The sequence below is a fragment of the Populus alba genome, chromosome 7, assembly GCF_005239225.2.
Source record: "Populus alba chromosome 7, ASM523922v2, whole genome shotgun sequence".
Taxonomy (NCBI): domain Eukaryota; kingdom Viridiplantae; phylum Streptophyta; class Magnoliopsida; order Malpighiales; family Salicaceae; genus Populus; species Populus alba.
This window is the reverse complement of record NC_133290.1, coordinates 6,698,491-6,726,066: the sequence shown is the minus strand read 5'-3', so window position 1 is coordinate 6,726,066 and position 27,576 is coordinate 6,698,491. Positions and strand designations below refer to the sequence as shown.

General features: G+C 31.9%; 4 protein-coding genes and 1 long non-coding RNA gene across 6 annotated transcripts; 1 reads left to right on the top strand and 4 right to left on the bottom strand.

Annotated features, from left to right (window-relative positions):
• Positions 1 to 4,631: 4,631 nt before the first annotated feature.
• LOC118047790 (uncharacterized) lies at positions 4,632 to 5,755 on the bottom strand. 2 transcript variants are annotated; one of them, XR_012170378.1, is made up of 4 exons: positions 5,623 to 5,755; positions 5,381 to 5,472; positions 4,997 to 5,100; positions 4,632 to 4,924 (listed from the first exon to the last, which is right to left on the bottom strand). It is a non-coding gene; the product is annotated as an uncharacterized lncRNA (long non-coding RNA). The 2 variants fall into 2 exon arrangements; XR_004687376.2 differs by having other exon boundaries at positions 5,381 to 5,447; positions 5,623 to 5,731.
• Positions 5,756 to 6,086: 331 nt separating this feature from the next.
• LOC118047789 (protein RER1A) lies at positions 6,087 to 7,300 on the top strand. The gene is made up of 3 exons (XM_035057165.2): positions 6,087 to 6,463; positions 6,640 to 6,820; positions 6,915 to 7,300. Exons 1-3 carry the CDS (start codon positions 6,087 to 6,089, stop codon positions 6,957 to 6,959), a joined length of 603 nt encoding a protein of 200 aa, XP_034913056.1. The 3' UTR covers positions 6,960 to 7,300.
• Positions 7,301 to 7,334: 34 nt separating this feature from the next.
• On the bottom strand, positions 7,335 to 10,213 carry LOC118047788 (UPF0481 protein At3g47200). The gene has a single exon (XM_035057164.2). It carries the CDS (start codon positions 9,918 to 9,920, stop codon positions 8,319 to 8,321), a length of 1,602 nt encoding a protein of 533 aa, XP_034913055.1. The 5' UTR covers positions 9,921 to 10,213; the 3' UTR covers positions 7,335 to 8,318.
• Positions 10,214 to 14,464: 4,251 nt separating this feature from the next.
• LOC118047838 (cysteine proteinase mucunain) lies at positions 14,465 to 16,990 on the bottom strand. The gene is given in 5 exon segments (XM_035057242.2): positions 14,465 to 14,605; positions 14,702 to 14,842; positions 15,225 to 15,460; positions 16,517 to 16,678; positions 16,681 to 16,990. Coding segments are annotated over 5 exon segments (990 nt in total).
• Positions 16,991 to 17,655: 665 nt separating this feature from the next.
• On the bottom strand, positions 17,656 to 21,780 carry LOC118047786 (beta-1,4-xylosyltransferase IRX14). Its single transcript, XM_035057161.2, has 3 exons — positions 20,830 to 21,780; positions 20,143 to 20,709; positions 17,656 to 18,326 (listed from the first exon to the last, which is right to left on the bottom strand). The coding sequence occupies exons 1-3, from the start codon at positions 21,555 to 21,557 to the stop codon at positions 18,092 to 18,094; spliced, it is 1,530 nt and encodes a 509-aa protein (XP_034913052.1). The 5' UTR covers positions 21,558 to 21,780; the 3' UTR covers positions 17,656 to 18,091.
• Positions 21,781 to 27,576: the final 5,796 nt, after the last annotated feature.

Below are 27,576 nucleotides of genomic sequence, written 5' to 3'. Positions count from 1 at the left end.
TGAAATTTTTTTTACCTAATAACATGCAATTTTAAATACTCAATCAAAATAGAAGCAATAAACAATATAAATGTTATAATTAAAGAGTGAAAGTTTAAAGAAATTGCACTAAGATTTACAAAGGTTTGGGAAACCGCATATTTCTTTCCTTGAACTTTCGTTCAAAAGTTTCACTATTACATACCGGTTTTCTTAGTCAGTGAGACCAAATCATTACACAATCTTTTGACGGGTGCAAGATCAACCCCAATCTTTTTACAAGTTTAGGATCAAATTATTATCCCTAATATTTTTACAAGCTAAAGACTAAAAAGCCTTACATCAATACTTGTTGAAGGATAAGTATTAAACCACTCATAATTTTATCTTTAGGGGACTTTTCCAAGTGTTTAGCATGTTACTTACACTTTCCACAATATACTCTCTTAGTAGAGTTGATTAAAATAACAATTAAACTCTTTAGGAAGATTTTTTTTCAATTCACGTCTAACTTTGTTTTTTAATGATTACAAGTGAAACAAATGATGTTATAGGTTGTTTTTTGAGAGGTAGTATGCTTATATTTTTTTTTTCTTAAGAGTTTCACACTTGTTTTGGGCAAGTAAAAGGTTAGTTATATGCTTAGAAAAGAAACTAGTCATTAGACATAGTTTTCTGCTTGTTAGCAGAATCAATTAAACCATTTTATAATTGGTTAGATCATTTTTTATGAATCCTAAGAGTTTCTGGAATTTTTCCAGAAATGGACTATCCGTTTTGAGAAACGGTCAGACCATTTCTCAAAATGGTTGGACCATTTTAACTATTACCTTATCGTTTCCCAAACGGTGAGATCGTTTTAGCTATTATCTAGATTTTGTCTCATTTTTGTATTTTGATCTTTTCTTAGTTTTCTTTAGTTTTTTTGGGTTTGTTTAGATTTTGTGGGTATTATAAGATGTCCAAAACATGTCTGGTGCTATACGGGAAAACCCTATTACAAAGTCTTGATAAGCAAAGTCGATAACCGTTATGTTTATAAGTTCTTCATTCTTGACCTTCGCAAATATTTTCCTTGCTTGTTTAATAATTTCTTCAATGATAGAAACATATCTAAATCATCCAAAGGTTTGTGTACCCCCCCTACACACACACACACACATGCATACATTATGTTTTACTTAACAATTAAAATAAGATTAATACATATGGACACAACCATGTTACATGTAGCATATTGATATATTCTTTATTAAATCATCATGAGTAATCAATATGATATGCATATATCAAAACTATCATATCAATGTTTTATTATCCAATGTTTATGTTATCATCAAAATATATAATTAAATCATTAACGTAGCCACAAGGCTAACAACCTATTTAGCTTAAAAAACAATTACTCAGAAAGGTTGTATAGGGTAACATAAATAATTCATATTATCAATTCGTCATGCAAGAAGAGTTAGAGGATTTGAAAAAGATGAGATTCCATACATTGGATCACTCAAAAGCACATAAGATCAAGGTTGAAACAACGTACAATAACATGTTTGATTGAAAAATTTCTTAGCATGCAATTTGGTATGGAAGGATATATTTTCAATTAGCCATACAAATCTAAAATCTAACAAGTGGTTCTATAATTAGGAGGATTCATATGTTGTTACTAAAGTTTTGAAAGGAGATGCATTACAAAATATATTAAAAATCATAAAGCTTTTCCACATTAATCCATAATTTTCCCTTTTTTTATATATATTTTTTTCATTGATTTTTCTCTCTTCAATTACACATTTTTATGGCCAAATTAATGACCAATTTTTTTAAAAGAGATTCAAAAAAAGAAAAAAGGACCAAAGTGTAGGACACGATAAGAATGCATGGCCACTCTGGAATTCACGCAAAAAGTTCTTTTATGTCCCCCAATTTCCCTTTGAATTCATTAAGTTTATTTTTTTGTTCCTTGTTTGAAAGAGGAGAGAGCAAGTCATCGAAATACAAGTGAAGAGAAAGAAAGTTGTTGCATGATGAAAAATGTTGATCTTGGTGTCAGGACTTTCACCATAATCAGAATAAAATTTTTCTTTGAGTTTTTCATCATTTTTGGTTTAAAATTTACCCATTAAAATGTAGGGTTTATGCCGACATTCAGTATTATTCACGAGTAAATTTATACATTTATTTACTCATAGTTCCATTATATTGTTCTCTAAGGATTTTTACCTAACTAACAAAATTGTTATTAATAGTGTTTTATCTAGTTGGGATTTATTCAATTTATTATAATGTTTACCATACTGTTTTACAAATTTCAAACTAGGGTAGACAAAAAATGACCTAATTCAATAGTTTAACCCATCAAATTCATGATCCAAGTCATGAGATTGAGATAACCTTATAGAAATTAAACAAAAAAAAATAACATAGGTCAACCTAGATAGCCTTGCCTAACTTGCGATCTAAATAAAGTCAAGATAAATTATGAAGAACAACTCTCAATCAACATATTGTTAAAGAGTGAAATTAAAAAAAAAAATCAATCTAAAAAAATTATACACTAAAACGATCTGAGTCAACCTAGGTTAACCTGCAAAACTCGTGATCTAAACTATTAGACTACGATAACCAAATAGAGAATAAACCAAAATAAACTATGAAGCCTAATTCCTAATCAATCTAATATTGAAAGATAAAATTAAAAAAAATATCAATTAAAAAAAGAAAAGAAAAACTTGAATCAACTGGGTTAAATTGCTAAACTTGTAACACATGTTATGAGACTATGATAATAACATAGAAAACAAAGTGCAACAAATCATAAAACTCAATATCTAATAAACTAAATGTTGAAGGATAAAAAAAAAACATAGATTTTCTTTTAAAAAAAAACTGAAGACATTGTTTTGTGAGGTGGTACACAATAAAAACACAATCTTTTTTAGTTTTTGTTTATAATAATAATATGATGGGAGAAATATTCTTTCATTTGTGAAACAAAAGAATATAAAAGGTATTGTTTATATAAAAAATAGACATTTAAGTGTCAATCATAGAAGAACAATGATTGTTCATGTTATTAAAAGAGAAATGAGGTGAAATCAATTTACTATAGTGGAATCAAAGAAAAAGGTTAATTAACTTGGAGAATTTAATTGACTTGGAGAAATGAGGTTAAAAGGTCAATTTATGATAATGGGATCAAACACATTTAAAAAATCCTAATTGACTTGGAAAATTAAAGAAAAAGACAACCAGATGATCAAGAGTTATGATCGATAAAAAAAAAAAAACAATGAACTATAAGAGTTTGAATGTGCATTAAAACTAAAAAGGTTAATTATATTCAAAGCAAGAATATTCAATATAATAACTAATTAGAAGTTATTTATTAGTTTAGGATTTGGAAAGTATCAATAAAGAAAAAAATTATTTTGTATTAGGATTATTAATGTTTTCTATATATATAGGATCAAAGTTACATATCTTATAGGATTCAAACTCTGTATCCATGTATAAAAGATCATATTGTTATTATAAGCTATAACGAGGTCTAAATATACAATTTCAATTCAATATTTTTTCCCTTTTATTTACTACTTTCTTTACCCTGTTTTCATTATTTTCTCAAGTAGCATTTATTTCTTTTCCTATAATTTCATTTTTTTTCATTAAACATATGTTTTCTTCCATTCATGATGGTGAACAAAATGGTGGTGGATAGAACAAATAATTTTTTTAAGGTTTAAGGTTTAGTTTTTCACATTCTGTTTGATTTTGTGAAATTGTTACCAATATCTAATATCTAATGAAGATTAAATTCTCAATTATAATTGATCCAAAAAATTATCATATTGATAATAAAATATTCCAAAATATATATATATATATATATATATATAAATCTAGGACCTACCTCTTGTAATAATAAAAAAAAAAATATGAAAACCAGACAGCCAAGCGGAGCCATGTCGGGGGATTGGTTTGATTTAAAGTTGTCGGTAGTAATTTACTTAAATTTTGACACGCCCAAATCTTCACCAATCCTATCCGATGTGGGTTTAGGCATCACGACCAAGATTTTGTCTATATATATATGTTCTTTTTTTTCCCCCACTAATCAATAAATTAGAACATCATTATGAAAATAAACTTAATTTCACATATTATATAATCAATTTTTTTTTAAATCTTGAAAAGGGTTGATAAATAATAAGCAGGGGAACCACAAAGTACAAGCTTCATTTTCTTTGATCATAGGAACAAAAGGCAAAAGGTTTTAGAGATGAGAAAAAAAAGCAAAGAGACATAAAGATTTCTTCCGCTTAGACAATTACACAATGTTCCATTTCCTATCTCCTCCTAAAGCCCTCTCTCCCGAGTTTCTTTCTAAGTTCATTCATGTTCTGTTAGAGAATGTCCAAAAAATCCCATTGGCCAAATGTGTTAGGTGCTGCTACTGTAATAACTAATTATTGCTCATTATCTCCATTGATGCCCTCACCTTCAAAGTCCTAGTAAAATTTAGTTAACCAGTGCGATTGGTAAAGCAATTACCACCCCAAATATAACTCTGTAAATAACACATAAATAGAGTTCAAAATCATTAACATGTGGATAGAAGAGCAAGCACAGTTCAACAAGTGATGTGGAAGCTACAACTAATACATGCTAATATATTAATATTGCAAAGCTATCTTGCATTAAGAGTCATGATTATGCAACAGAAAAAAGTTTAACATCTTTGCAATGATTGCAATAAGTCATTAGTATTCCTAGTGATCCTAAGAAAATGAATTATGAGCAGGCAGATGACTACTTTTTTTCTTTCTATTCCAATACTCTGATCTTGATTTATTTGTTTCAGTATAGGAAGAAGCATCCAGATCAAATAATGAAAATATAAAACCTTGTCGACTTTACTTTTCTCCTTGGACAAGTCCTGAAACATAGATAGATTTTGTTAGTGTAGAGATATGAAAGCACGTAGGGTTGGCAAAATTAGAAGTCAGACCTTGCATTCCATGTCCCTGCGTAGAATTGCTGAGCAAGCCTTACATCTGCAAGTTCCACGACTCAGGACATTGCATCCTAGCTTCTTCCCGTGTTTCTAAATACCTAAATTCATTTCAAAATCAAGAACCACAAGTCAGATTTTACTGCTAAAGACAGCACCGAGCTGAAATCAGAGAGACATAATGCGTGATTATTTGAGCACAAATTGTAATGACTGCCTATTCTATACAAAAATGATAACTTTTTACACAAAAGGGGTAAGCCGCCAGGCACCCAACAACGAATAAAACAAGCCAATTTAAACAAATTAATATGGAGAAAAAAAGCATGCTTCTCTTTGATGCAATGCAAGCAATAAAACTCTTTTCGACAATTCGAACACCTTGTCAATGTCCTTGATCCACTCCTCCAAAACCAATGGCGATTCCGCTTCCCCTTCCTCAACCTCACTGCATCCCTCTTACATGGAAAGACCTACAAAGACCAATCAACCGAAAACTCATATACAGAAACTATCTCATTGAAAATTTAAGTATAACCCATAAAAAAAAAAAAAAAAAAAAAAAGCAAAACCCTTGGTCCTGCGTAGCCAAAATAAAATAAAGAATAAGAAAAAGACCCGACCTTTTATAGCAACAACAGAGAGGTCACCACCACCCATCATTAGACGGGCTGCTGGGGCTAAGAATGACTGACTGTTGGAGCTGCTACCACCGGCTGGAGAAGAGAGACGAGGGAGTTTTGATGGCGCTATAAGTGCGAACTTCTAATTTTTTCTGGTATAAATGTAATTTTGTCAGACTTTAAGGGCATACTTGATTTTCGATAGGGTAGAGTGTTTCCAATTTCCATACCTCGACCAAAACCGAGTTTTTACCTTCAAAATCCCAACTTGAATTTAATCGGGCAAAAATTTTCTGTTTCAATTGAATTTGCGATCACCAATTTGCTATCCCTCCCTTGAAAACAATCAACAACGAAAGAAGAAAACAGCGCAAATCACAGCTTCGGAGTCCAAAACCAGAGTCGCCTGTCCACAAGAGAGAGCTTATAAGGACCCGAACCAAACCAGATCAAACGAGACAGAAATGGAAGCCGGGCAGCCAAGCGGGACTCTTTCAGTAGACGATCTGTCCTCTCTATCATCAACCCCAGCAACCACTATCTCACGCTGGTCCTTCGTCGTCTCACAGCGGTTCCAACACTTTCTTGACAAAACGGTCCCCTATATCCTCTACCGTTGGATCGCATGCTTAATCGTGGTCTTGATCTATGTAATCCGCGTCTACCTTGTTCAAGGTTTCTACATAATCACTTACGGTCTTGGTATTTACTTGCTTAATCTCTTGATTGGATTCTTGTCTCCCCAAATTGACCCTGAGATCCATGACGGGCCCTCTCTTCCTACTCGTGGATCCGACGAGTTTCGCCCCTTCGTCCGCCGGTTACTGGAATTCAAGTTCTGGTAATTTAACGGTACCATCCAATCGTCATCGTTGATTTGATTTTGACCTTTTCTAGGGTTTCATGATTTGATAGAAATGTTGATTAATTGGATAATTTGATTGTTTGTTTGGCGAAAGCTAAGGGGTCATGCATGTGTGCTTGAATAACTGATTTTGATGTTGGTACTGATTGTAGGTATTCGATTACCAAGGCGTTTTGTATTGCCTTTGTAATGACATTTTTCAGTGTGTTTGATGTGCCTGTGTTCTGGCCTATATTACTTACCTACTGGGTCGTGCTTTTCGTTCTTACTATGAGGAGACAGATTTCGCATATGATCAAGTATAGATATGTTCCATTCTCTACCGGTAAACAGGTATCTGACATTGTATGCCATTCTTTCCTTGGGTTTGCTGCTGTGATTGATTGGTTACTGGTTTTAATTCCGGTTATTTGCTCCTCTTTAACAGCGATATGATGGAAAGAAGGCACCTTCGACTGACAGTGCATTATGAAGGTTATGATTGCTGTAGAAGATGTTTTGAAGACCAATTTTGGTTCGTTGAATGATTGTTTCTTCTTACCAAGACTTCCCCACATTTTTATCCCCCCGCTTGCCTGTGGAAAGTTTAGTATAAAAAATCATCGTGGCTCATGATGCTCTTTTTTCAGAAGGATTTTGTTTTTTTTTTTTATAGAAGAGGGCATGCCACATTTCGTTTCTGTATTGTTACTTTACTGATTTGTAGTTTACTGAGGGAAATGCCAGTCAAGCAGTGCATTAGAATTATGCTCAGTCTAGTTATACATTATTCATTTCTCATCAATTGGAAATGCCAATTTTCTCTTTCAAGGATACCCTTTTATATGAGATACTAGCTATTTTTCACTCTTTTGAATCGTTCCTTTTATACTACGGACGCAGCACCACAGTGGTTTGATCATGCACAAAATCCCAAGTTTTGGTGTGTGGTTTTCATGTTCAGGTACATCTAGAGGAGCTTGCTTGAATGTAACCTGTGTACTTGGCCTGCGGCCTTGCAGATTAGCATAAAGCATTGCAAATTAGTGATACTGTTTATAGTGGAAGTTTTGCTGCTAATTGCACATGATCAGAGACAGTGGCAGAGCTCATACGAACTTTGTGATGATTTCATTCTTGTTATTGGTGGTCAAGCTTTTGTGACAAATATGAATATTAGCAAGCATGATATATCTGCGATTTCCTTCTCAAAGCACCATTTGCCATCTTATCTTTGCCATTTGAAGTTATATGACCAAGGAAATAGTGTTGATGTCAGAGGGGAAATCATGGGGGTTTTTAATTGATATATTGCAGAAAGTATGCTTGTTCTTCGCTATTGTTAGGAATCGTGCTTGCATGACATTTTGACGTTGAATGCTTCTATGATAACCTCCCAACAGGCATCCAGAGCTATGGCAGAAGTGTATTAGCGTAGTCTCGAATTTAAAAGACTGCTCGTGGCCTCAACTTTTTCCTCGAGCTCTTGATTTCTTTGGATTTTCTTCTGGACATGGAGCTTGAGAGTAAATTTGTCAGTCATGCTCAACTCCTTAACTGAAAACTCAGGCCTTTTTAGCATCGCAAGTTTATTGAAAAGGAGAAAACAAGTAAAACTTCCAAATTCTAGCATTTGGCTTCTACTTTTTCATTGCAGCAAACTTCTGTATATTAATAAAATCATACAAAGAAATGCCAAAAACTCAAAGCCTTGAGGCCAAACAATCCTCACCTCAAAGGATGAGGGAGATTAGGATATTGTACATAAAAAAACCCTTTCTTGTCCGAAAACCTTCATTGAGAACCTGCAACTAAGAAAAACAAACAAAGAGTCAAGAAAGCCTCACTGCAATCAAGAACTTGGTTTGTAATAAGCATAAACTCCATAGAAGGCCTGTGCGAAAGTGAGTAGTAACAGCACGACAGCAGCAAACAATGAGACGATTGCCCAGGGATTGCTGAAATAATTATGTTTCAGACTAGCACGCCAAGTGTTCCACTTGTGATTGTAATAGCGGTTTACATCCTCAGACAATGGGGATAGGTAACTGTCATTTATATCGAAAACCACCTCTTGACAGAGTTGGTTGAAGAGGTCTGCAACATCAGCATCGCTGCCAAGCCAATGCTCAATTATGCCACAATAATGGAGGTAGGCTACATCCTCAGGGGAGTTAATCAAGTTGTCCATGAAGATCACAAAAGAGGTAATTTCATTGCCACAATCAATATGGCACTGTTCTAATGCAATAAGATTGAGGAAAAGTGATTTAGTACCATCATGAATCAAGAGACGAGGAACTCGGAGAATCCCCTTTTCAAATTTAACATCCCAGAATCGATCAGTTTTCCGTTTCCTGAGCTTGATACCAGCCTCTCTGAGCTCAGTGACACAATGGATCAATTGTTGGCGTCGCTTATCAGCAACGCGGTTGACATTTGACCTTCGCTTGATCCAAGTTCTGGGCACAGGTTGAGGCCCTGTGCGCAGGAGACTTCTTCGAAAGACATCAAGGCAATGAAGGCCTCCCTGATCTGACAAGGGGTCGAAGGTAGTGGTACGTCCCAAAGAGGACTCCAATCTATTCCTATCACTTTTTGTCAGTGGCTCATCTGTTGGCATCAAAGGATCGAAGAATATGAGTGTAAGCTGGTCTACCAATCCTTTCTGATCAGAATTGTTAAACTGAAGACCCAGAAGCCGATCAAGTACAAACAGTGGAAGCTGGTTCTCTAACATTATCATATCTCTCTGAATAGAATGCATTGAACCACGCATTGCAAAGACAGGATCATTTCTAGGATAACCAAGTTTCTTGAATCCCTCAGCAACACCTCGAAACAGTTCAAGCACAAAGCAACCGTCGAGAACCATCATCTCCACGAATTCATTGCTGCTAAGATTGATTGGCCCTTCGTAGCAAGATCGAGCTTTCTCTTCAATTTCTCTTACAGCATCAAGATATAGCTTTATATCTTGATTAGTACGCTTGAGGACACGATGAAGGCAACGCCACTTATGTTGATCCATTTGGCGAAGACGTTTCTTTCCATGGTGGTAAGGCCCCAAGGAAATGATCTGGGGGACATAAGCCTTTTCATCCCCCTCTCGTAGGTAGCGGGGGACTCGATAGATGGACAACTTTGACCATGAACCTGCTGCATCTTCTTGGCCAGCTTGTTTAAGTTTTTCTTCGATTGATATCACCCAGTCAAAATCTGGTGATCTTGTTTCCTCATGATCTTCATGGTTTTCTTCATCACCTTCGATCACAATCTGCAGGGAATCTGATGGTGTCTGCTGTTGTTTTTTCTGTTCCTGTTGAGGTTGTTCTGGAAATTCCAGCAATGGGGCACCAGCAGGTGATGTTGGAACCGCAGATTCGACTGTTTCTCTGAGTTTGAGAGTGATAAGGTACCAGCTTAAGAGCTCTTTGTTGAACACAGCAACCATTTTTTAATGAAGAAAAGAAATTCTGAATTTGATCTTGCCTTATTGGATGCCCTTCCAAACAACAAACAGAACAATGACAGCAACTATCTCTAAAGTGGAAAACAAGAAAAGAAAAAAAAAGAGCTCTCTTGACTTGAATAAGATCTTATCCAACATCATGATATAAATGGAGTTAGATATTAGTTTTTATCTCCTTACTTCGATGAGCTTAACCATTTGTATAGCCCACATGGACTCCTTCGCTTGAAAGAATAATAATTTTTAGAAAAATTTTAGGTGGAATGTATCATTTTCAACTTAAACGTGTACTTCATCTTTCCCCAACTTTCTTTCACGTTCACACAGACTGATCAAATTCTTGCACAACCAATGAGGAGCTGGTAACTCATAATTGAAAAGGGCTCCAAGAGCATCTCCAAAGGGGTGTACTAAATAAAAAGTTAAATATTAAAAAGTATTATTTTGATTTTTTTATGTTTGTTTTGCACACTCTAAGAGCATCTTCAATGTGAAATGTTATTTTAAAAAGACAAATTGATAAAATAATATTTTAAATAGTATAAATATAATTTTTTTTACTATATATATTTCAATGGAAAAAAACAATTTGAAAAGCTAATTCTATTAGAGTGGAATAAATAAATGTTTTATTTTTTTTAATGATTTTTGTTAGTTTTTTTTTTTTTCACATGGCTAGATTTAATTGGCTTATTCTTTTGTTGGTCTCACTTTGTCAGTTTTAACTTTTTTTAGAGATATGTAGAAATAACATTTGTGAGAAAGAAAAGACATTTTATTATTTTATTTGACTTTCCCCTTGAGCATGAAAAACAAGCAAAGAAAAGCTAAAATAGTATTTTTTTTTTATTTTTAATTATCCATTTAGCAGCTCCATTGGAGATGCTCTAAAGGAAGTGCTAAACAAAATATTAAAATGTCTTTTCTCTTCCACAAATATTATTGTACATATCTCTTAAAAGAGCCAAAACCAACAAAGTGAAACCACTAGAAAAATAAACCAATTAAATATAGCCATGTAGAAAAAAAATAAAGTCAAACTTATTAAAAATTAATAAAACACTTCTTCCACTTCAATATAATTGGCTCTTCAAATAGCTTTTTTCTATTGGAGTAAATATGATGAAAAAAAAACTATATTTATACTATTCAAAATACTATTTTATTAATTTAGCTTTTTCAAAACAACATTTTTCATTGGAAATGCTCTGAATCTGAGTACATGTTGTTCGTAAAGTTGATAGTCATCCTACTCCGACTCGTGTTACTAATCACTTCAAATTAAATTTCTCAAAAGATCTCATTTATTATTGTTGATAAAAGGGCATTTATGATACTATCTAAGAAAATATTTAACCTGAAAATTTAAATTTTAAAGTAATTAATTCTGTTTATTATTTAGATTTATGTTATTATATTCATAACTCTCAATTTAATCATTGTTGATTTAAAATTTAATGGGAGTTTTCATACATAATTGCTTATAGGAGGTTAAAAATCTAGGTCAATCAAAGTTTAGAAAAATCTTGTAATATATGACAACATATGCAATAGGAGTTTTATTATTTGTTACCTTTTGACTTTTGAATTTTTTATTTAGAGATGATTTTTTTTTTCTCATAATATAAAGATATTCAACAATTTATTTTTTAGAATTTTGTAGTTCTAAAAAAATCTTTAATGAAAAGTAACATAATTTTCATGTATATAAGAATTTCTTAATAATGTTTTAAAATCATTTTTTATAAGAATTCGTTATTTATCATAACTATACAAGGAAATGAGGACTTGAGTATTTAATGAATTTGTATTAATCTAAATTATTTTAAAATTTTATTTGTTGTTTTATTTTATGACTCAGATATTTACATTGGCTTGTGTTTTTGTTTGGGTTTGAATTGGTCAAAAATTAATGTTTTAGGACCATTTTAAACATTATATTTGTGTTGGTTGATTATTAGCAAAGCATATTGATTTGCAACACAATAAAGGTCTATTAGGGTTATATAAGAAAGACTATATATTTGTTTCTTTGTAGCAAAATTCAGCAGTCATGATGTTTTGAATAAATTTATGTTTTGCATGATATAATATTTTTTTTGTTGGGATAAATTAACAACTGATTTATTAATATATATAACTGATTTTATGGTGTTTTCACATACTTCGAGTTTTTGTTTTACTATAAACAACAGGTTAAGATTTTTTTACAATAGTTTTGGTTTGTAGATATAAAATTATTTATGGATGAATATTTTTATCCAAACCTGAATTTTAGTTTTCTTGAATTATTTATCTATTTCATTATGGTTTCAGGATTGCTATCTCAGAGGGTCAGCATCAATTTATGTTAGTATTTACTTGCAGAAATGGTGGATGAATTATATAATTTCTTGTCAGCCACTACACAGTTGCTGTCAAAATGTTTACAGAGTGCTGGGGATGAGCTGAGCTCCACATATGAAAAATTAATTTAGTGCCACGTGGGGAGGGACTGGGAACATGCAAGTTGGCGGAAGAAGTGAATTAAAGATAATTAATGACATTTATTTAGTATTTTTCACGTGTGAACAAAATGGGGACGTGAAACCCACTACGCCATCATGCCAGCTAGGACTGGGAGGTGGGAAATGAACATGCGTGTGCCTTACCTCCACCAAAATATGGTTTGCTTTATGCAGAAATTTTGTTTTTTTTTATTAAAATGAATATTCCAAATTAATTAATTAATATACATCTCAATTAATCTTATAAATTTTTAATAATCTTAAAATTTATAAAAATTCAAATTGATGATTTCTAAAAAATAAATTGAAAATCTGACTAGTTAAATTACACACAATATTTTATACAAATATTCTTATTTTTAATTTGTATAGTATTGTTGAACTGAAGTTTTAATATTTTTATTTTTTAATATTTTAAAATTATTTTAATATATTAATATAAAAATTAAATTAAAAAAATACAAAACTATTTTAATTATTATCACTATCACAAACACCCTCTCCCTTTTAGTCAAAATGATTGCAAATGATGGATGGGTTTTTTTTTTTTTTTTTTCCTAACTTCCTTTTTGTGTTTCTTAATTCGATATTTATAAATTTAGCTGTTAGCCAAGAACTGGATTAACACCTAAATAAATGGATTAAGTCGTGGAAATGAATGCTAAAAGTGGATTAGCTTTTGTGAACATGCCACGTACTTGTTGCTTCTTTCTGAGTCCTTGTCCAAGTATGATCCTTGTACGCAATTCCTTCCTTTTTCTAATTAACGCATGAAATTGGCTGGATGCCAGAGCTCATTTTATCAAACTCAAGCCCGCACTAAATTATTAGATTCTATCTATTCACGAAAATTATTATACCCTTGATTATAGTTTTGCCCATATCATTCGCTCTTGTACTCTTTGAATTTTTATTTTTTATTTTTTATTTTGATTGAGTTGTTTTCTTTTAGTTTATTTAGTGTTATTGTAAGATAATTATTTTTGAAAGCATTTTTTATTTTGAAATATATTAAAATAATATATATTTTTTTATTTTTTAAAATTTATTTTTGATATCAAGACATTAAAATCATTTAAAATTGATAAAAAAATAATTTGAAATAAAAAAAAAATAATTTTTTTTAAATTTTATTTATAAAAAAATATCTTAGTGCATAGTATCTTAGTGCATAATACAAAACACCATAGAAAAACACTAAATCTTTTAGTTTCTTTTATGATAACATTATAATTAAACTAAAAACTAAAAACCATCAATGTTTTATTATGGCGGTTTGTGAGGCAAAACATAGTGGATTCACACAATGTTTTTTTCTTTTTTTTTCTTTTTTCACTTCGGTCTTTTAAATTTTTTTCTCTTAATTTTATTCTTTAATATTGTATTTAATGGATTTAAGGATTGTTAATTTATTTTGATATGCATTTTATGTGGTTATTGTGTTCTTATAAAAATATATTGGTATTTAGTTTGAACACGATTTAATAAAAAAGAATTCAAATTTGTTGTTTGCATGAAATTAAAAATGAGATGACCAAAATTGAAACAAATAAATAATGGCAGAACTTTTGTTTTTGAGAAAACTATGGTGTCAATTCTGGTCCTTTTTCTTCTCTTTTTTACCTTCGTTGATTGATTTTTTTTTCTTTTCAATTTAATCTTTTAATGTTATATTAATAGGGGTTTGACGTTGATAGTTTTTTTCGATCTACTTCTTTTGTGATTATCATTTAAAAAAATAAACATCTTGTTATTGGAATGGTGCTCAATTTCATAAAAAATAATTCAATTTTATTGTTTGGAAAAAATAAAAAAGGAGAGGACCAAAACTAAAACTAACAATGAATAAAATGCTTTTTTTTAGTATAATAATTTGTGTCAACCCCTTGGCTTTTGGGATTTTATGAATTGTTTTTGTTCTGTTTTTGTTCTTTTAGTTTGTGAATTAAATAGTTAAGTCCAAAACTTTATTTTGTTCACATTTTAATCATTGAATTTGAGAAATGAAAAATAAAGTTGTCAGATTATGTATCCATGCTCACCCCATTTTGTGCCCCATGAGTTCCTAACAAGCCAATAGTCCAGTCCCTTCTCCGTGCCATATCCAACTACAACAACACCATGGTCTAGAGCTGTCCCACAGTCACCGGTGAACACTCCCTGAGTAAATCAAAAGAGAACGAACAGGTTTACAAATTCAAGTGTTAAAAGCCAGAAATAGTTAGTTTTAGGAAGCATGAAGAGTGAGTCACTTACAGACTGGTAGAATTGTAAGGCCGTGCCACTGGCTTCAATGGCAACACTAACGGGTTGATGTGCCACAACTTTCTGCAATGCTTTGTTGTCTAAAGGCAAGACATCCTCAAACCCATCAATGCTAACAGACTTGGTTTTCATCTGCGAAAATAAAAACAGGTGTCGCACTCGACATCGTGTTGGCTCTAAAAATAATCTTCATAAATGGAAAAAAAAAAAAAAGATTTCCAACATCTTTTTTTTTAGGAAAAAAAGTTTTATTTAAGGAATCGTCATCTAGTATTATGGATCGTTTGGAATCCTAACTGATCAAGAAGAGATCTTATAGTATACGAAACTAGTTAAGGCTAGGAAAGGTATTAACATCACTAGCACATTATACCTGAGATAAGCTGATTCAATGCTAACAGCCTTGGTTTTCATGTGCGAAAATAAAAACAGGCAACAACCCCATAAACGTTAACCGCAAAAAAAACAAAACCCAATACTCTGTGCTAATTATAATTCGGATGTTTACGCCAACCTTGTCTCTGTCACATGTATCATCATTGCCTAGATATGGATTGTCCTTTTCGGTGTCCAGGCCACCATTGTTGATAATGAATTGGAATGCGTAGTCCATGAGGCCTCCATTGCAACCTGCATTATAGAACCTATCACAGCCTACAAGTTCCTGTTCTGATAGAGAGATTAGCTCCCCTTTTACAATCTGGTTTATTCCTTCCACTGCAGCTACTGTTGAAAAAGGCCAGCAACTATCTGCATGCATCGATAATTTTTGTCACTTTGATTGGCTGGTCATGATCCAAGTTCTATTTACTTGTGTTTTAGGCCTTGCCCAGGTCCAACAAGAGTGAAGGCAAGTGCCAAATCACCCGACTTTCCTCAGAAAGTTGGTTGTAACTCAAAATTTTTAAGATTTGATATGAGTTGTGATAAGGTTGTCCGGCTCATTTTGTGTTATTTATTTTTGGGTAAATTTCAATTTGATCCAAGATTTATATTTTCTAATATTTATTTTTAATTTATTTTAATCATCCACATATTTTTTATTTTTGTTCCAACCAATCCTCGTATGTTTTACTTTTATTCTAGTTTTCTTCCCTTATTCTATTTCATCCTTTAAATCTATGAAATATCTTAATATCATCTAAGTAAAAAACAAAAAGAGAGAGAGAGAGAATATGAATTACCATAAATAAAAATGAAAAATTAATAGAAATTTTATTTAAAAATATGATAAAACTTCGAGAGAAAAGAGCTTTTTTCAAGAAGTTCTTAAACCCTATCACCAATTTGAATTCTCACTTAATAACATTATTTTTTCCTTTATCAATACTATATTTAAATAAAAATCAGAATTCAAATTAATTTAACTATCTCTTATTTGTTTTCATAAAAAAAAAAAAAAATCCAACTAAAAGGTCAAAAACATACCAATCAAAACTACAATTTTTCATGTCTAGAAAAATAACTAGCATCCTACCACCAGAACAACTCCTACCAATTCAATTTCAATCACAACATAACATGGCATCTTTAATCTAAAACTTGAGTTCAAACAACAAAACTAGAATTCATGATCTAGATGAACATGGGTTGCAAATATAGATTTGTATTATGATTGTGATTTGGCCACAAAACCTATCTTCTACTAAAATTACAAAGAAATGTAGCCCACTTGGTTGTTAACTTTCCCCTCCTCAAGAAAGAACTCTTGAGACTAATAATTTCTCTAAAACAATACCAAGGAATATATATATATATATATATATATATCTCAAGAAACAAAAGTAAATGAATTATATATTATACCACAACTTCCTTGATCTTTGATCGGATTGACATCTTCTTTTCCTCTCCAATCCATAGATTCTAGCAGCTTATCTCCAGCCTTGTAAGCGTACCTTTCACTCAGGTTTTTTGACTTCATTAATGTACGCTTTGGGTCACTCCTCATGCCCAAGAACATGGCAAGTACTCTTGGTTGGTAAGATCAGCAAACTTGGTCAAACCAACTTTGTATGTACGGTTTTGAGAGTTATTTTTATCAATGAATCTCAAATTGTTCTTAAAGATTTCAAACCTTTTTGCCTTCTCTCCTAGCCTGTTGTATGCTTTACCATGCTTTTGAAGTCACCATTTGTATATACTCATCATCTCATCATCACTTCTCCAGCTTGACTAATCATGGTTTAGGTGATTGTCGTCATGGTTAAAGATTTACATGTCCAAGGTGGATGATACAGTGAAGAAAAAGAAAATAAGGGTTGATATGGCGAGTGCCATACTTGGTGTTGCTAAAGAAGAATTAATATTGATTTGGAGAGAGAATAATGGTGAAGGAAAAGAGCTCTTACAAAGAGGAGGGAGTTCTGCGCGTTTATAAAAGCAAGGAAATTAATGATCTTGATCTTGATCATGATAATCCAAGTGTGGGAGTAAGATGACGTCTTATGGCTGTTTCGTGGGTCGTTTTTGGTCATTAGAAATACAAGACCAAACCGAGTCCTTCGATTGGCAATTACAAGTAGTGTTTGTTAGTTTTCTCTACCCTAAAAATCAGTTGAAGAAATTCAGTTTTTTTTGTCATCACAAATTATAGTTTTTTTTATTATTAATTTAAGTGTCCATACCAGCTTGCACTACCTCAACTAATATTACAGGTTTTGAAGTTAACGATCATATAATCTTTAGTTAACCCTGAAATTTATAAGACTTAAATTTATAAGACTTAAACTGATGATTTATAGAGATCAAACAGAGCTCAAAAAATTTTAACTGTAGACATGGAATCTTGACCATTCCTCTGTAGTGTAGGTCAAGAATATGTTTCATATTGGACAACCAATTTTAGATTTGGCCAAAATCTCCAAGGTTCATGCCAGATTTCACTCTTTTTGTATCAATCCAGACAAAATGGGAGAAGGACATCACAATCATCGTCATCATGCTTGCAAGAAATGAAAAAATTTATTACAATGAGGTTCATTTTTACTGAATCCAGCACCTAAACAGACTCTAGATTCCTATTTAGAAGATTATGTATGAAATTTGACGCTTATCAGATACAAGAACCTGGTGTTTCTTGGCAGCAGAGGCAACGAGACTGTGATGACATACCTTATCCATAGAATATCAACAAATCAACCCCAACATATAGAAAAGAAAAGGAAAAAAATAAAAGAACCAAAACAATGGTGGATTCAAGCTCCGACGAACATTTTCAACTGGCCTGGCTTTAATGAATTTCTTTCCAGATGTACTTGCCACCCACCTGGTAATTAAGATCGTGTGCCTTTTGCTTTATCAATAAAATATCTTCATCCTGAAGGCCAGCAGTGTCAAATTCACAAGGCAGTATCTCTGATGTGTGCCCCAGCTACCATTTCAGTTTTGTTCAGAATGCCTTGCAGAAACCTGTGTCTCCACCAACACTGCTTCATGCTTTCTCTTACTTCTTGAACTGCGTTTTGATCTGGGTGATCGAGTCTTTGAAGAACGCTTAGCAGTCTGTTCTTGGTTAACTGATATCTTTTCATTGGAAGGCAGTTCAGGAGGGGCATCAGGCCATGGTGTTCGCTTTGATGGCACAGTAATTTCCAAAGGTGGGTCAATTATCCACCTGTAAGCAGACAGCAGTAGAGTTAAGCTTCGAGGAAACTAACCCAGTTCCCGAAACTGGTAAGAGAATACAATATGGGGTGAGAAACTATTTAGCATTCCCAAGATTATATTCCATGATAAAAAATAAAAATAAAATAAAAAAGGAGCAAACTAGTGGGCACTAACTAATACCTAGATACAGAAGCTTTAGCAACATGAAACTGTTTGCTTGTGGAGATTTTGCAAAAACTCAAATGGTGGGGATAACTATAAAGCTACAAATGAGCACCAAGAAAGAACTACTTAAATTTTGAAATCTCTTCATCCAGTAGCCAAGCACCGTCATCCTCGTGAAATGAGCTGGGCTCATGCAAACACACCAGTGGATGGGAACAAGCTAGTATTGAATGAAAAGGAGCATTCTTATTTTATCAAAACAAATAAGACAGATTGCAGCCGGTGGTACAATAATCATCAAAAGTTTTCTATTGACACGAGGGCACAAGTGCTTGAGAGCTTGGGTATCATCACATAAAGAACTATTATCGATGTTTTATGTGGGGCTTCAATTTGATATGAGCTGAGAATAAGGCACCTGATTCAGCCTTTATATTCAATATTTAAAGAAGAAAACAGCTGTAGAAACAAGGTTAGTTAAGTTCCTTCTCTAGCTCATGGTAAACCCAGTTAGGTTTGACAATACCTGAGTTTTGAGCACAAAACATGAGATAATAAGAAGTTTAGGAAGGCTTTTCAGTTAAACAACTACAATTCTCTAGAATTTTACAGCAAATCAAATGCTAGTTAGTTATGAAGCAGCCACTGAATATGTTGCGCAGCAAATCATGTCTTGATAAGAAATTTAGCAAATAACTTAGTTAAACAACTACCATTTCTTTAGGATGTTTGCTCTGCACCAAATGAAGTGATGTGTGTGATGTTGCTGTTGCCATTATTGTTAATATTGTCTATATAAACATATTTACTATATGTAAATACGGGCGAGTTACAAAGCTGGCCCCAAACTATTGTAATGATATCAATTATTCCTTCCATAGGCAATTTTAGCAAAAAAGGTACTGGTAGGAATATAACTGATTTCACAATATTGGTTGGGTGACATGTTTACAATTAGATCCATACAAGTAAACATGTAACGGGTAAGGTCAGTAAACCAGGTATGTTGAGCTTGTTTGACGACTAGTAAAATAAGGTTGGCAATGAAGCATATACCTCCATTTAAATTAGACTATAAAGGGCCATGTCAGGATGGCCTCAGCAATGAAATTGCGATGCAAGGCCCAGACTGGAATCAGTAAGGGTCTAAGACCATAGCCGAAGTATTTCTACGGAAAACCCAAACTAATCTTGTAAGCCTAAACTAATGGGATATAGGTAAAGGAAGGAGAAGTTTTCAACATACAGAGCATATGCCGATTATGAAAAGCCTGTCTACAAGATAAATGAGGCAGGTTTGTGCAGCTCCTAGAATGCCTAGGATAATGGGATTTGGATCAATAGACACATGCAACAGTATTTGACATCTGTAGTGCCCTAGGTCCCTTAAGAATGAAGAAAGGTGAGTGTCAGGCTTCTCAAAAATATATTCAGTACAATGAAGAAAGGCTAAATTCTCTTGAGTGTTTCTCAAGTTCTCACCAACTACCATTAACCTCTAAGTGAGCCCAGGTACCAACAATCTCTTTCAGTAGCAATAAAAGATGAATGTGATCCATTTCATCAACATTTAACAAAACAATCATTCTAAAGCCTATACTTCAGACATCTAGCTGTTCACATTTTCCAGTAGCCTGAAAAAAATAAGAAAAACTCACCCTGGAGGGAATTTGCTATCAGCACGAGCCTCAACACGGAGCCACCAGAGCAAAACTTGTCGCCCACAGCTCCCAAGTGGCTCCACCATGGAAGGATCCTTCAGCAGAGCTAATGGATTCTCTATATTCTCATCAACCAAATCCAAATCCTTAACCCATTCTGGTTTATCTTCAGCTTCCTTCCAAAGAAGCCTCGAATTCAACACAAACCCAGCCCACTCCAGCTTCCTAGGCAACACCGTAGCCCTATCATCAATATATACCGCACTCTTCCCCTCATACGGCAACGAATTAAACGTATGCCAACCAACCAATTTGTTTGAAGCATTACAAGCCGGACCCTGAACAGGCACTACCGGATTACGCAAATTTTCTTCCGCCTCCTTGTCAACCATAGCAGCAGCAGTTAATAACGTCTCATCAGCACCACCTGAATGAACAAGAATCCCAACTGAAACCGCACCAAACCACTTCACGTTTTGTATCTCGTCAAACAGCTCCATACTGTGCATATTACTATCATCCGCAAACATCACTATTCCATCCATCTTCTCCTCTCTCACAACTCTGTTCCACAGCAACCAAAATTTACATTAAAATAAATAAAATAGTAAATCCATTGTTTTTAATCAGCAATTCAGTTCACTTTAAAGTTGACTGCGAAAAAAAAAAAAAAAAAAACTTAACCTCAAAGCGCGAAGCCGCATTTTAGTCTCCAATCTGTGCCTTCCTTCCCAAGAATTCGGCATTTTCTGATTAAATCCAATATGAAGAGTCTTAACGCCGGATTTCGCAATAATCAATGCTGTTTCATTGGTGGCCCCACCGGCCTCCACCACGATCCAGACGACGTCGTAGGGGAGCAGCATCAGAGAATGCATAACACCAGTCATATGTAACGTCTGGAAAGTCCGCACGTAAGTAGGCGTGACTACGATAAGACTCCTAGGACTCTTCACACCGAATTGATTACTCTGCTCTCTTTGAACTCTCTCTATTATCTGATGCGCTTTTATTACTTCACTCGGGTTCGGGTGCGGCCATGGCCGGATCCGGATCCCGTGCCGCCCGACAACAACTCTCGAACTCACCGTTTTGTTAATCACCGGAAGATCATTAGCACTACTGGTTAAGGGATTGGAAATGTCGGATGTTTTGCTGAGAGGGTGAAACGGTGTCGTTACATAGAGAGTTGTGGTCGTGGAGGTAGAGAAGAGGAAGAAGAAAACGAGACGAGAGAAGCGAAAGCCGAGGACGAGGCTGATGAGACAACAAATGCCATGTAAAAAGAGCCAGAAAATAGCGGCTGGTGATTTGATTGTGTTGTCCGGTGATGAATCTAACGGCGCAGATGATCCTCTGAAACTGCCGCTTCGGCGGTTGTTGTAGCTCTGCTGTAGCAAGGAGAATTTCATTTTTCGTGGCTCTCTTTCTCTCTCTAAAGTGCTAGAGTTTAGTTTAGAGAGAGAAAGTGGAGGATTTGTGAGATGAGAAGGAAAGGAGAGGTGTTTGTTGAGTTTGTTTGAAGCTTGCTTAGGTGTGCTTCTATTTTTATTTTATTTTTTTTAGGAAGAAGACGAAGTAGAAGAGAGATTTCTTTGAATTGAAACTGAAGAAAGAATTTGTTGGTTGGTTTTGATTTTTTATTATTACTACTATTATTATTTTTTATTATTGTTGTTGCTGCTGTTGCTGTCTTGATACCTAAAGACAGTGAGTGGACACCGATGAGAAGGAAGGGGGAGCGGTCATGATTAGGGGACTGTTGGATTAGTTAATTGTTTCGTTTAGGACAATTAGTTATTTTTTGGCTTAATTTTTGGGATCCAGTAAATACTACTCCTATCTGTTTACATTTACTTATTTCTTTTTTTTTTTTTTTTACTTACTTAAATTGAAGCACTAACTGATTATTTCCACTAAAAATAACTATCATGTTCTCCCAAGTAAATTTATTTCTTTTAAAAATGGGAACACAAAGGCTAATTGAGCTGATTATTCACCTTTGACTTCAAAGTTGTCACCAACAGAGGTCTATTTACACGATTGGGGAGGGGGGGGGTGATTAATTTCTTAACCAATAAAAAAAATTAAACATAGGCTTTTTGATATATTTATTTACATAAAATATATCAAATAAAAATTAAAAATTTTATGCACACATTTAATTAAACAAATCAAAATCACCTACGCAAACAAATAAAAAAATATTATTAATAATAATTATATATGTATTTGAAAAAATCAAGAAATGGATGTAAATGAATATATATGATATCATAATACGATATATTTACACAATTGTATTTAATGATTCTGTTTATAAAATTATTTTTTATTTAATTACATGATGGTAAAAATAAACACATATAAAAAATAATTTAATAAAATCAAAGGGAAATTGATATCTCAAAATGGTCTATTTACATAATTATGTTTAATGACTCTGTTTATTAAAATTATTGAATAAAATCAAAAGGTGAAAAATATCTAACAATATTGCACTTATTAGAAATACTATCAAAAAGGTAAATATTTTTTATTTTAAAAATAAATTTTAATTATATAAAACATAAAAAATATAAATGAATTAGAAAAATCTATTAAAAAATAAAATACCTACAAAATACTTAAAAAAAACAACCACTGTATTTTTTAAAAAATACTAAATACAAAATAAAAAATCATAGATAAAAGATATTAATTTAAATATAAATTAAGAAAACATTTAGAAAAAAACACATGTAAAAAAGCATGATTTTTTTCAAAAAAACCAAAATTACCAAAAAAAAAAGAAGAAGAAGAAAAAGAAAGAGTTAAGACGCCACCGGGCATGACCTGTTTAAGAGGGATCGTGCATGGGTTTGGAAGGTAATTGGGGCGAATGACACCAATGGTTTTTGAACAAAAATAAGTGTAATGCTTAATTTAATCCAGTTGATCGTTGTGGTGATTGAAAAATCAAGACTTGATATTTTTTTATCCTAAAATTTACTATTCAACCCATTTTTTACTCAAAAACACCTAGAAAACACACTATAGGAATCTTGATAAATCCATCTATAACCTTAAAAACTCAACAAAAAACAAATCTCAAAAACCAAAAAATAAAAAATATTCTCATGCTTATATATGTTTTTTTAGGTGCTTAAGGTAAAAAATAAAAATAAACACCTAAGTTGAACTCCTTTCATCAAATGAAAATTATTTGACACGGAGATCGGTCATTTTAGTAGCTTGAATTGGTGTCAATAATATTTTTTTCTCTCTACTGCCGAAATCTAGGAATCTCTCCCTCTCTCCTCTCTCAAAACTAGAAACTAAAAAATAATAAAAATAAACTTTTTATACTAAATTTGAATTGAAAAAATATTGAGGGACTGTATATGTATAATTTGTAAAGTTTGAGGACTAATTAAAACTTTTTGTATGAACTTTGAGACCATCACTCATTTATAATGTCTTTTCTTCTTTGGTCCCTTGTCTTTTAATTTTTTTTCATTGGTCAACAAATTTGATTTGAATTGTCCTTGAATTTGGCCCAAAAATGATGTAATTCCACAAAAAAAAGTTTGAAGATCAAATTAAAAATAAATAAATAATGGATCTACAGTAAAATTTGAGAGGATGAATAATGCATATGCATAAAATGTTTTGGCCATATCGTTTATATTTTTACTAGTTATTTGATTTGTACTTCTTCATGGATTGAATATCTTTTTTGGAAAAAAGAAAATTAAATATACAATCATAATTACAAATATACAATCATAATTAGAAAAATAAATGTGTTTTTTTTCTGATAAAAATCATAATTATAAATCAAAAAGTTTATGCATACATTTAATTAAATAAATCGAGAACTATTTGTGCCAATAAAAAAAATGTTAATGGGTCTGCATGACAAATTATTTTTATAATGCAAATAAACTAATATATAGATGTTATTAACATGTTTTTTTGACAGGGAGTAAAAAACATAATCATGAATCAAAAAGTCAACACTTATATATAATAAAATATAGTGAAAATCATATGCTTTAATAAAAAAAATCTATAAGATCTCAAGTTTATTTTCAATGTAGTAGAAAAATTGGACATTGTTGATAAATTATAAAGAAAAAAAAAAAAAAAATTAAGAAAAATAAAAATAAGAAAAAAATAATAATAAATAAGCTAAGTATAAAATGATAAAAATATCAAATATAATGAGAAAAAAAAAATATAAAAAAGCTTGTTTTCTAAAAAGAAACCCATGAAAATTATAGATTTACCACAACAGTAGTAAAACAATTGAAGAAAATTCCAATAGTGACATTTTTATAATGAAAAACCATTTATTAAATAAAATAATTAATATTAATATTAATATTCTAATCTTAGACAATCAATTTCCTATTGATTTTAACTTGAGGTTCGTTGGAATCCAGTTAGGTCAATAGTCAGTAGGAAAGGTGAGTCGTCAGATTAAAATTGATAAGCACGTTGAAAAAATCATAGAAACACAGGGTTTCTATCCAGTAAGAAATCCACCACCTACAACTCACCGAATAATGTTCAAAAGCAAGTTTTGTATGGCATGATGAAATGGGTTATCACTTTCAGATGTTGTGATTTTCTATGGACCATTACAAATTATAATTTTTTCTTATATTTCTGGTGCTATTAGCCTTTTATAGGATAAAAAATATATGCAATTGACTATTAAATATTTTTAAAGAATATATATTTATAATACATTATTCTTCCATATAGAGCAGTCATTAAAGAATAAAGTAACTTGATTTAGTTGCCCAAATTTGGATATATTATTGAGCAATAAGACAAAACGTAAATCTAAAATTATTTTCCCATGATTATTTTTTAAAATATTTTTTAAAAATAATACATTAATATATATATTTTTTATTTTTTAAAAAATAATTTTTTACATCAAACACAATCTAAAGACATACAAAATTAATCTTAAACAAAAAAAAAATATAATTAAAAATCATTTGCAAACACTATTATTTCAAACCAAAAAGAAATCAAAGATCCTAATTGGGACCAAAAGCCGGCTTCCTCAGTGGAGTACGAAGGAGATAAAAGGATAGTTGGATTGGTTATAAAGGTTGTTTAGCTTTCCATCACCTAAATTCGTTTGTTTTCTTGGCAGTTTCATAACTCATCTATGCTTTTTTAGGGCGGTGTTTTACACAAATCTAGCCCTCCTTGCTATTTGCTAACTATATGTCTTGGAATTAAGGCTGTGAAAAAGAAAATAAATATGATTAATTGAGTTTTATTTAAAAGTATTTTAATAGTTGACTAAAAGAGATTGTTAAACAAATTACAAGAGATTTGGTTGTAATGTTCATATCCATTAATTGAATAATTGTCATTCCTAAATGGGGGGAAAAAAGGTTACTTGGACACAAAGACAGGGAAGCACCAACTTCTTGATAGAATGGTACCATTTGTTTGAATTTTTTTTTTTCATTTGTATATAAACTTTCTTGCTGGCTTGTTTAGTGTCGTGGTTAACAGGGTCAAACAAGGCAAAGAACAAAATTTCAATGATTTTGTAGTTTGTACAAATCCAAACCTTTTCGTGTACAAGCATATCACGGTTTTAATTTTTATTAATTAAGATTTTCATCTATTTATAATGTCATAAGTAAGTGACTCGATTGATATATGTTGACATTTAAGCCTTACATATTACAAGAAACTAGCGCACCTCTAGTATGCCACATCATCAATTAAACCAAGAAACACGTATTGTATTAATAAAAAACTAAGAGAGGTGACAAAATCATTGTACACACATTCACAAATTACTGTGATGTGAACTTAGTAGATATAAAAATTTATAAATTAATATTTAAATTGATATTTAAAAAAAAAAAACCTTAAGATCATGTTTGGAACTCAACTTTACACAAGGATAATCTCTATCAAAACATAAAGACTATAAGTAACCGAACCATTATTTAATACTTATATAAAAAAAAAAACAAATAAAAAGTATAGAAAACACCACAAAACTTGGTTAATTCTTTGATAAGTCATGGTAGTTCAATGAAGAACCAAAAAGTATGAACAAATCCTCACACACAATATTAATTGTTGAAATCAAAGTTTGTAAAAAAAAAAAAAAAAAAACTGAGTCAATATTAATAAGCTAAATAACCATATTTATAATAGATAAACATCCTAAATAATTTTGAAAAAATAGTAAAAGAGTTATAAATAAAATAGAAAAAATAATTCTAAATTAACTAGGAAACTAATATAATTATTGCACAATAATTTCTAGACCTTATCGCTAGGCCTTTTCAATGTCTGATTTCCTAAATATTTAGTCCAATAAAAAACAAGATCTCTGAAAACTTCTTGTAAACTTTCAAACTGAGTCAATGATATGATAAAAAATTATGCTTGTTGTCGCATGTGTGCGACGTTGCGGCGAAAACATCCACTCTCATATGTTTTTTGTATTATCTAAAAATATGGAAAATATAGGGAGACAAGGAATTATTCTCTTTTATTAGTGGAAAAATAGAATGGGAGTCACCACTTAGTATTTTGGTTACTAGGAACCCTAATTGGTCTTAGAGATCAGGTACATGGACTGGTTGCGTAAAAGAAATGTTTTAGCACCCCATATACGCCCTATCTAAGGTAGGCTACATAGTTTAATTGTCTGATAAAATCTAAGGTCTTGTCGTGTTTTCTAGTTGTTGGTCCATCTATGGTTTAAGGAAAGTCATCTTTAGTAAAGAAATCATTATCTTATCAGGTAAAACCTAATTGTTATAACGTCAACAAAAGAATTTTAATATCCGGAATACGTCATACGTATAAGATCATAACCCTAGATATTAAAAGAAAACAAAATAATTTTTTTTGAAATTTTTAAAATATTGACCTAGTTCTTGTGACTTTAATAAACTGGTCATTAAAGCCAAAATACATGCTAATACAAATTTTAAATCTTTGTTTTATGAAAATATGATATGATTTTGTTTTTTTGAAAGACTAGGCTATATGCATAAAAACTTATTTTTTTTTTTATTTTGTAATGTTTTGATGAAAACCAGGATATTTTAATACTAGATTTGCATCTTTACGGTATACAAACACAAACTAATATTAAGCAAAACTCAGTAGAAAAATAGGCGGAAAAAATCATAATTTTTCCAACATATATATATCTTTTTTTACTAGGCTAGATCCAATCCAAAAATAAACTAAACTGAAATCAACCCAAAATAAAATAGGCCTATTTTCTACGAGGATTGATGATCCAGCCCGTAGTAATTATAGATTGGTTACTGTGCATGAGTGTAATAACTAGTTAATTGCCCGTAGTAATTATAGATTGGTTACTGTGCATGAGTGTAATAACTAGTTAATTATTTTCTTGCTTGCAGAACGTGCATATGGCAG